This window comes from Mus pahari, chromosome 4 (assembly GCF_900095145.1).
Source record: "Mus pahari chromosome 4, PAHARI_EIJ_v1.1, whole genome shotgun sequence".
Lineage (NCBI taxonomy): Eukaryota > Metazoa > Chordata > Mammalia > Rodentia > Muridae > Mus > Mus pahari.
The window spans coordinates 89,096,678-89,107,441 of record NC_034593.1 but is presented as its reverse complement, the minus strand read 5'-3'; the positions used below and the strand labels follow the sequence as shown (position 1 = coordinate 89,107,441).

The window sequence follows — 10,764 nt, the reverse complement described above, 5'->3', positions numbered from 1 at the left end:
GAGAAAAGGTACTGGTGGGTTGCCTTGGTAGGCAGGGGTGCCTGCTGCTAAGCCGGACAGCCTGAGTTTGAACCCTGGAACACACATGGTGGAAGAAAGCCAGCTTTCACACTGTCCTCTGATATCACACATATTCTGTGGCGTGCATGCACATGCGCACACACAAATGCAAATAAAGATAAAATGAAAGGAAGATAAAAAAGATCTTTATAAGAAATACACTCGGTGATGCCCTCACACTACAGACATCTCCCACTAAGGTGCAAAAGATAAAACTTACTGGCCCAAAGGGAAAGTGTGCCTGATGCCAAGCCATGACCTGAGCTCGAGTCCCAGAACCTACGTGATGGAAGGAGAGAACCGGACCCCACTAATTATCCTCTAACCTTGACAGACACATCTTAGCATGATCTCACCCATACAAACACACACACACTAATAAATAAATTAATAAAATAACATGCACCCCCCCCCCAAGTAAAACGTACACTCTTTCCAAACCTAGCTGGTGTTTTAATCTGGACTCTGGAATACAGTGCCCTAGTTCCAGTTATCTACGTGACAATCGAGGTTGTGAAATCAACCTTAACTTTAAAAGTAAACATTTATTTATTTTGTGTGTGGGCAATTGTGTGCATTTCATTGTGGTGTGTGTGTGTGTGTGTGTAAGTCACAGTACAACTTTGAGGAGTTGGTTGTCTCTTTTTATTTATCATGTGGATCTCAGGGATTGAACTCACAAAGTCAGGCTTGGTTGGCAAAAAGAGCCCTTTTCTGCTGAGCCATCTTGCTGGCTCTGCATAATCAATCTTGATACAAGCCTTGGTATGTAAGCCAGGACTGCCATTTGTTTTCAGCTGTGAACATGGACGTGCAGAGCTATACTCTGATTTCACAGAGACTGAGGCAGGCTGAGAGGGGAAGCTTCCCTTCACTGGAAACATCAGACGCTTTAGTCTGCGCTCCCATTGGCGTCTGGCTGAGACAAGCAGGCATCTCTAGCACGAATTTGGAAGTGTGGCCATGGGACCCATTTTTGGGGTTTTGAAAGGTAAATGTAACCAAAGGTGGCTGGATCCAGATTTAAAATACACAACCATTAGCTGAGTTCACATAAACAAAAATCAGTATTTCAGGCTTTATCTTTTCAGTATCCAAACTGAATACTGGAATGATTAGAGGTTCAAAACTTTGGCCCTCAGAGCTTTGGGAGAATTCTTAAAAAGCACCAGTCTTGGTATTGGGGGAGCTATGTCTTCACTCTTGCTTCTTATTTATGTAGTGACACTGTACAGCTAATTCTATGTTCTGTCCCTCAGTTCCTATGTGTTCCACAGAGGGAGGGTTTGGTGAGACTAAACTGAGATGAATGTAAAAATAGAAGTGCTTATTATGAATACAACCAGGAACACAGGCCCTGAATAATAAATAGATGGAACTGAAGCAATACAATGCTTTCCTATGACCTCCTGAATCGCTTAAGAACAGACATTTGCTGAAATAAGTAAGTCAGTGTGTGCCTTTTAGGAAACAAGTAGGTTATTGTATTTTTTTTTTTAAAGATTTATTTATTTATTATATGTAAGTACACTGTAGCTGACTTCAGACACTCCAGAAGAGGGAGTCAGATCTTGTTACGGATGGTTATGAGCCACCATGTGGTTGCTGGGATTTGAACTCTGGACCTTCGGTAGAGCAGTCAGGTGCTCTTACCCACTGAGACATCTCACCAGCCCCAGTTATTTTATTTTTATTTAGGTGTGTGTGTGTGTGTGTTTGTACTCATACCATGGCAGACAAGTGGAGGTCAGAGGACAACCTGCCAGTCAGTTTCTCCTTCTACCATGCTGGCCCTGTGGATTGAGCTCCGGCTATTAAGCTTGGCAGCAGGTACCTTGAGCCTGAGCCACCTTGCTAGCACAAGTTAAGTCATTCAAATACATGAGGACAAACATCATCATATCACATCATCATCACATGAGCTGCGAGAATCAACCTCTCTTTACGAACTGCAAATAACCACTGGATTCAGGATTGTAGCATAGGACCTGTATGCACAACACAGATAAAGTGCACCTGCTACAGTAAGTACTGCACAAGCAAGTACACATCATGGCTCAGTTATTGTTCAAGTTTGCGGGAGTATTTCAGACCAAAAAAATGTGCCTCATTTAACTGGAGTGGAAGAGCTGTGCCTACCTCAGCTCTTTTGATTATAGCATTTACCAATGGGATTGGAACATTGCTCAGTTGATAGCAGTCATCAAATGCAGCTGATCATCAAACTCAATTAAATTTGGACAGGTTAAAACCTGTGGGAGGAAAGCTGCCTTGACTGGAGTGCAGTGACTGGCTGACCTTGCTACAGAATCCCCACCAACTTCTTCACCTCCTCGAACACAGGAGAGGCCAATTCTTTGGCTTTTGCAGATCCAACAAGTAAAACCTTTCTTAAATGGTCCTTATCCATTTTCAGTTTCTCAATCTCCCTCCTGATTGGAGCAAATTTCTCAATCACAGCATCAGCTACTAGCAGCTTGTATCGCGCAGTGTCTATGCCTGCACTACTGTGCACCACCTCCTCCACCGAGAGGCCCGAGACGGCCGCGTGGATCGCCACCATGTTGGAAACACCAGCTCTGCTGTCCGGCTCATAGGTGACCTCTGACGTGAAGTCCGTCACAGCCTTGCGGAATTTCTGTACGATCTCCTCTGGGCTGTCTGTTATTCGGATAGTGGCGAGTTTGTCAGGGTCCGATTTTGACATCTTGGCAGAAGGGTCCCGAAGAGATTTCACTTTCTTCATGGATGCTGGTGAAAACAAGGCAAGTCACCGAGAACGTTACAGTCTGGCCCTGGAAGACACCAACCCCACCAGAGATACTGATTGCACAATAGGATGTCTTCATCTGGGAGAATTTGTGCAATTTCTCAAACATGGAAGTAAAGACATGCATTGGCAATGATTTATCCAGTGTATATCTGACACAAAAGAAACGATGTTGGTCATACTGCTTATGCTATGCACACTTGAGGGTTCCAAAGTTGCAGCTCAGGTCACAAGCCTTGCGAGGCAAGTGACTTTATCCTCTGCTATCTCTCTGGCTCTGTGCACACTTAATTTTTATTTATTTTTTTGTGTATAAATATACGCTTGTGCCATGACAAGTTTGTGGCTAGAGAACAGCTTTAGGAAATTGGTTTTGAGGTAGGGTATCTCTTGTTCTTCCTGCCACTATGCAGTTGGCCATTCTCCTGTCTCCACCTCCTACCTTGCTGTAGAAATGCTGCAACTTTAACCATCTGTGGCCATCCTTCCATGTCTTTACACAGATTATAAATTTACAGACACACCTGCACACATAAACACACAGTGATAGAAACACACACACACACACACACACACACACACACGGGTGTTGCTTCATAAACACATGTTCTTGATAACTGCTTAGTTTATGGCCATTAGAGATGAAACTGAAGTAGGCTAAACAGCAGTAGATGGAACACTGACTGGCATTTTACTTATTGCTATGTAGGAGGCTAACGACCTCAGTGCACGGATGCTCTCGCAGAGCTGAGGCTGGCGTTTCAGATGCAGTGGGCGACTGTGCCAGTCTCTCCTGTCTTTCTGACAACAATGAGAGGCTCATCAGAGCTCTCATTCTGTGTGGACTATGCTGAGCAGCTCTCGTTCTCCTGACATTTGTCTCACTGAGGCTGTTGAGAAGGGCGAGGTGCATCGGCTTTGGTATCAGAAGCTGACAGGGCTTAGCTGGGTTAGCGACTGAACACATGACTTGGACGCAACCTTGCTGAGCCTTAGTTTGTGTGTAAAACTATGTGTAATTTGCTCAAATAAAATGTTATTTTATACATACAATCTATTGACAAATATCTTAGAAATCAAAATTATGATTTTTTTAAAAGTTTCTCAAATTTTCACAAATTTCAAAGATTTTATGTATATGAGTGCTTTATCTGCATGCATACCTACATGTGAGAAGAGGGCATCAGGTCACATTATAGATGGTTGTGAACCATCATGTGGTTGTTAGGAATTGAAGTCAGGACCTCTGGAAGAGCAGCCAGTGTTCCTGCTGAGCCAACTCTCCAGTCCATATATATATATATATATATATATATATATATATATATATATATATATATCCCATGTGACCTCAGAAAATAAGGATTCCATTTCAAATCCTGGAGCCTGTCAGAGAGAAAGCCACATTTGGTGCCAGTGAGGTTCCAGGTCTCCCGTCTACGCTTCAGTACGAACCCACTTACTGAGAATGGACTTGGGCAATGGAAAGAAGTCCCCATACTTTTGGTTGAAACTTCGAGCTAGATCCTGAACTAGTTCCATGTGTTGGACTTGATCCTCTCCGACAGGAACGTGTGTGGACCTTTAATAAAACACAGACAGAAAAACTCAGCGAGGCTCCTTAGCTGGAAATATTATTGCAAGCAGCTGCATTTCCTGTGCCTACTTCACTGTTGGTGTTCAACAAATGTTTGCCAACTACAGAGAGAACACTGAGGCCCAATCTTTATCTGTGTGCTGAAGGCATGTTTGTCGACTCTGGTTCCGTTTCTCCCATCGCGAAAGAGTAGAGCCATCAACACCAGCATGACAGGATCTTGCCGGGAGGGAGCCACGGCATCTTCAATAGCACATGCTTTGTGCATAATTGTGTCTAAAAGCCACTCCTCACCCCTCACCCAGTCAGCAGATTACTCCAGCCTAGACCAGATGCCTTTACCTCAGAGCTGTGCCTCACACTTGAAAGACACCCCACCCATTCTTCAAATTAGAGATGGCAGACAGCTCTTCCGGTCAGAGGCTTTCCTCTCCATCAAACGAGGCACAATTCAAGATCTTTCTGCAATATGCTTCTTCATTTTCAAGTATTTGTAATTGGAAGACAGTTAACATGCTGTGGGGAACTCAAATGAAAATCTCACAGTGCACTGTAGTTGCTTCTTAAAGACAGTGTAGAACGAAGAAAGCAATCTGCAGAGCTTGTGAAGGGCACACTGGTGTTTACATCAATTAAGAAAGTTATGTTCAGGTGCTATGTGACTTTAGTACGTACAGATGTGGGATGATTCTGGGGATATCGATGAAGGCCCTGGGTTGAACCCCCAGGACTGAAAGATGGACAAAAATAATGATCATAATGATAATGAGAGAAATAAAGAAAATTAAGACATACCCAAATCACCTTTTTAAACTCATAATATACTTGCTTTTAGAGATGAGAGGGAAATGATTTGAGAAAAGGAACAAAGCAGACTTGAACTTTATCTAAAATTTTTTAAGAAATTAGAATGTGGAAAAACCACTCAGAAAGTAAGAGAATCCATTTAGGATGATGTCACACCCACAAATGCAGTTCAAAGTGTGGGATCCGGAGGAGGAACTCGGGAAGTGTGCCTGTGTGTGCAGACAGGTGACTTCAATGTTTGTGTGTGGCTGCAGGGTTAGATTTGACAGCACAGCTACAGCTTCTGATCAAGGAAGTGTAGTTTGGAAGAAACAGCTACCATCTAGAGTTTCTCCCTCCTCTCAAGCCTTCATTTCCTTTGCAAACTTTGATAATGAAGGTACCATCCATCTGTCTGGTTTCTGGTTTCTAGGGTTACTAAGTGTTTCCTGAGGTAAGAGTTCAATACATGGAAACAACTGATATGACAAACATTCACTAACGTTTGATACTGTGAGAGACAGAACGGTAAGAGAAAGGCATAGATGGCCTTATGGGAGGCACACTGACTTTCTCAAATAACCATCTTCATTTTCATGACCAACTCACCCTGCAAAACAGAATACTAATGTTCAACCCCTGACAGGGCCACAGACCCACTGGCAATCCAGATTTGGGTACAAAACATATATGAAACTGATGAATAACCCCCACATATACACTATAGGAATTCTGGGAAGTCTGACGGAAGGAAAACAGAACAGCTAGTGAAAGGGTGAAGGTGTGGCCGAGGCTGTGGACCCTGAAGTGCTTCCTCTGCTGACCATCTGAGGTCAGCAAGGTAGTTGCTGGGAAGCTGCAGAGGGCCCGGGAGGACTAAGGCCCAGGCAGACCAGTGTTGGCTGGGCTGTGAGTGGTAGAAAGGCATGGGTACTCTTCACCCTCTGATCAGGACAGGGCTGCTGGGGCTCCTCTCCGGGGTACACAAGCACAGGGCCCGCTCTTGTCAATTTCTCTTTGACTGGTCTTTGCTACTCTTACGTGGTAATTATAGTGAGACCCATATGCAGAGGTCACCTTGACTCCCCCAGACCAAATTAGCCAACAGAGCAGGTTAAAAAGCAATTACAGTAGCCCATCGGAAATCACAATGGACGGCAACTAACACAGAAAAAACAATTACCATAATCAATACACTTTAAGCACATCAAAATGAATATTTCCACATGTCAAAATGGTTCCAGATTCCCAAAGCCACCCACTAAACAAAAAACACATTTAGTTTTCATAATGACGCTGTGTGCGACTCGCTTCTTGTCGGATCCTCGACTCTCTTCTAACAAATCTGTGGGGTTTTGATTTTTTATAAGAGGATTAAAACCCTTTTAATTTCTTTCACCTGGCCTCGCTGCTCCACGTGGCGCCTGCATCTGCCTTTGGTTTGTTTGTTGCTGGCCCCTCCTCCTGCTGCTTTCACCTCCTGTAATTTATCCTGGCCTTTGCTTCCCATCCGAGCTCGCTGCGGAGTTCACACTTTACTTTATTCAGCCTGTCTTTGATTCCACTCACTTCTGGGGCTTATTCTCTTCACGTTTCCAACCTCTCTCCCCATAGTCCGCCTTTCACTTCAAATAATTTAGGGTTGCCCTTTCAGAATTTATATCCGACATAATGATATCCATATTAATACTCCCACTCCCTCTCTCCTTCCCTTTTATTCCCTCTCACCCCGGCTGCGCTTTCTCAGACACAACATAAAACAAAGCCTTTCATAGTTTTGATTGTTATAACTTCTGTCACATAATAATGCCTCTGATCTTCTTCTTTGGTGACTGAGCGGTTTTTCTCTAGCTTCGATCCTTACTGCCTGAAGTTTCCTTGGGCTCCATCCCACCCCTTTGGCAGCATTAGTGTCCAGATGAATGATCATTGTCTGTGTGGATATTGCTTTCCCTGACTTGCCTGGCTGTGCCTATGAGTTTTCAGAACGGCAGGCTGGGAAAGGGGCTTGGAGCTCTTTCCTGTCACAAAGGACTGGTTCCCCTTAGTGACTGCTTACTGGACATGACTCTCCCTTTCAGTAATTACTTATTAGATACGGATACTCATCATATATGGAGTGAAACTGTGACTTCTGACTAGTCCTCTCCTAGGGCTGCCCACTTCATTGCAGGGCAACACCATAATGAATGTGCGTGTGATCACCCCGTACCCCCACGTCATGCTCTATGTCATGACACTGCCTCCAAACAGTAGGTACCAGCTACTGCTCTCCTTTACGATTCCTCTGCATTTAATCAGTGTTCATTTAGATGGTGTGGATGACACCAACCTCACTCCATCCTTAAAATACACGATAGCTTCCCGCTTACAGCACTATGCCTCATAGATATTTCAGAAAGAAAGAAAAGGCATGGCTGCGCAGGCCACTTGGTAGAATGAAGCTGGGGCGGCAGCTTTCAGGATCCTGTAAGATTCTAGGACTCTGGGCTCACTGGGCTCACAGGGTTTTCAAACCTGCTCTAAAACAGCATACCTCCTGTGGCAGCGCCTCCACCCTCAGACAATAGGAAGACTCTCCTGGAAGCTGAAACCACCAAACAGAAGTTCCAGGCCACTCAGTCTACTGTCTACACTACTCCTTTTCTTCCTTTTCACTTTGCACTTTAAAATTTCCCCAGAGACCATGTGCTAAAGGCTTGGTCCCAGTCTATGGTGTTGCTGGGAGCTGTGGAACCACTCAGGAGCTGGGCCTGTTAGAAACAAACTAGGTCACTGGGGTGTGGCCCTGGAAGGGAATCTGGAGACCCTGGCCTGCCTCCTCCCTACATCTCTTTTTCTCACCATGAAATAAAGCAGCTTTTCCCACCATGTGTTTCTGCTATGACATCCTGCCTCACTCTAGGCCTGAAGCAATGGGGTCAACCAATCCTGTGCTGAAACCCTGAAACCTATGCCGAAATAAACCTTTTCTCTGTTTTATTTGTCATAGCAGAAGAGTTTTTAAAAGTTTTTAAAGGCTCTGCATTCTCCTGCATCATCTCAGAATTTCTTTGTTTACACATATTTACTTATTTATTGTGTGTGTATATGTGTTTGTGTGTGTGTTTGTGTATGCATGTGCACACATGCCACAGTATGCTTATGGTCAGAAAACATCAATGCTCTCCTTCCACATGGGTTTGAAGGCTGTACTCAGGTTGTCAGTCTTGGAGGCGAAGGCCCTGCCCTGCTGAGCAACCTCACCAGGCCAATTTCAACTTCTGATTCTCTAGTCTTAGCCTTTTCTCCTCTTCGATGCTCAGATTCTTGGAAAGCACTTGTTAGGTGACCCCTCTGTTTATACAGAACTTAGCAAATCTCCCCCAAGAGTCAATTTCTCTTTCTTTTTAAAATTTACAATTATTATTATTAGTTTAAGTATTAATTAAATAACTAAGTTAATTAACTATATGTTAACTAAGTTAATTAATTATATGTTAATTATTAATATACATTTCTGGTGGTACCTCACATATACTAGGGAAGTGCTCAGACACTACACTACCCCACCCTGAAAGCTAATTTCTTCATCTGGAAATGGGAATATCACTACCTGCCCTACAGAGCATCCTGAGAATTTGATGTATCTATCAGCTATTAGGATACTTGGAGAATAGCACTCAACACTTGTCAGTACTCCCTTTTCTCCCCTTCAAGGGCCCCTTCACAGTGGCACTGCCTGGAACTGCTGCATTACAAGTACTTTTAAAAAAGTGTTGAATAAAAATACACTGTGTATCTCTATATATGTATACATATATAGGAAGAGACACAAAAATAAAGAAAAATAAATATTTACTTAATATACGGCCAACCATTTATTCTTCCCTTTCCCCACCTGCAGCTCTTCCCATGTTTACCCCAACTCTCTTAAATTCATGACCTCTTCTTTTATAATTGTTAGACAATGCAGACTCAGACACAGACAAAGCAGACAGATACGCAGACACACACACCCTCCCTACTGAGTCCATTTAGTGTTGCTCCTACAGATGTGTTTAGGACTGACTAATTGGGGCTGAATGACTCTCAGGGGCTTGTCCTTAAGCAGAGTGATTTTCCTTCCCTGAGCAGCCATTAATTGCTTATAACTCTTCATCTTGGGTTGAAGCCATGTAAGACTTCTCCCATTCATGCTGGTATGTCATCTGGTAATGACATTGTGTAGGTCTTGTTTGGGTGACTATATTGTTGAGATATCACAGGTATAGCGTCCCTGTTGAGTCCAGAAGACATTATCCAGCAGCAGGCCTTCTGTTCCTCTGATGAGCAGCCATTTAAAATCAGGCATTCCAACAAATAAGGAACATACAAGTAAAAATTAAGAACTTCTGCTATTTTTGAGTTTTGTCTTTCTTCATGTCTTTGCTATTATTGTTGTTATTATTTTGTTGGTATTGGAACTGAGTCTAAGGTTTCATGTACACTAGATAAGCTCTCTACTCCTGAGCTACATCACCTACCTTCTTTTTGCTTTTATTTTGGGACAGTGTTTCACTAAGTTATTCAGGCTAGCCTTGAACTTATTCTGTAGCTAAGGCAAGTCTTGAACTTGTGACCTTCCTGCCCAGACTGATAAACAGCCAAGATCACAGACTTGCACCTCCAGGCTTGGCTCAAATTTCTGTTATTTATCATGCTCTCCAGATAAGATAATCTCAGCTCTCCATGCCTGGGTTCCTTAAAAAATGCCTATGGAAACAATTACACGTCTTTTATAAGCCTATCTGAAGCTGCTTCTCTGTTCATTTCCTAGCAAGTTCTCTGGCTTATCACAGCACTCACTCTAATGCTGATTTTGACAGAAGCAAATACAAACTCTATATCAGACTTGCATCAGTATTCTATGAAGAGGCCAAACAGATTTTCAGGTGGCTAGAAACCACAGATGTTTTACCTGTCCTTTAATCTATCAACTTACCTACTACCTGTGTTTATAATATAAATAGTCCTAGACATTCTGGTCATGACTTTTTCCAGTTACAGAGATACATGAAACAAAACAAAAACAAATAGAAAACTCTCAACTGCACAGTTGGTCTAGCCTGAGACTAGACAGATGGGAATGCTGGGCTGCTTCTTTTAGAGAAAGGACATGCAGATGCCCACATCTGTAACCTAATCATGGCTTTAGATCTGGCAGATAATTCCTAGGCTAAGGAAGAAGACTCATCTTGAAGCAGATGATTGCCTGGTTGTATAGGAAAGCATTTTATTCTGTACCCGAACAAAGAGTCTCTATAAGTCAGAATGGAAGAGGGAGCTTTACCACTAGCACTCTCCCTCCTTTCTGAAGCTGGGGAGAAGCATGATTCTGACCACTGATGAGACCTGTAAAGTCAAGGAGCAATGCTACAGAATGATAAAGAATGCCTACCCTGGAAACACCTAGGACTCTTATGAGGGAATCCTGCTGACGTTGGAGTTAGACTGTGACAGAGAAGAAGCCAGCAGGAAACACTCAGGGATACCTGCCACATCTGAGCCACTGACAGTTTTGTGTATGATA

General features: G+C 43.2%; 1 protein-coding gene across 1 annotated transcript in view; it reads right to left on the bottom strand.

Moving 5' to 3' along the window:
* Nucleotides 1-1,777: 1,777 nt before the first annotated feature.
* Wars2 (tryptophanyl tRNA synthetase 2, mitochondrial) overlaps nt 1,778-10,764 on the bottom strand; it is a 69,892-nt gene continuing 60,905 nt past the window's right edge. The window contains exons 5-6 of the mRNA XM_021196586.2: nt 4,294-4,412; nt 1,778-2,811 (exon numbers count right to left, since the gene is read on the bottom strand). Coding sequence (XP_021052245.1) covers nt 2,363-2,811; nt 4,294-4,412 — 568 coding nt within the window. The 3' untranslated portion in view covers nt 1,778-2,362. The remainder of the gene's footprint in view (nt 2,812-4,293; nt 4,413-10,764) is intronic.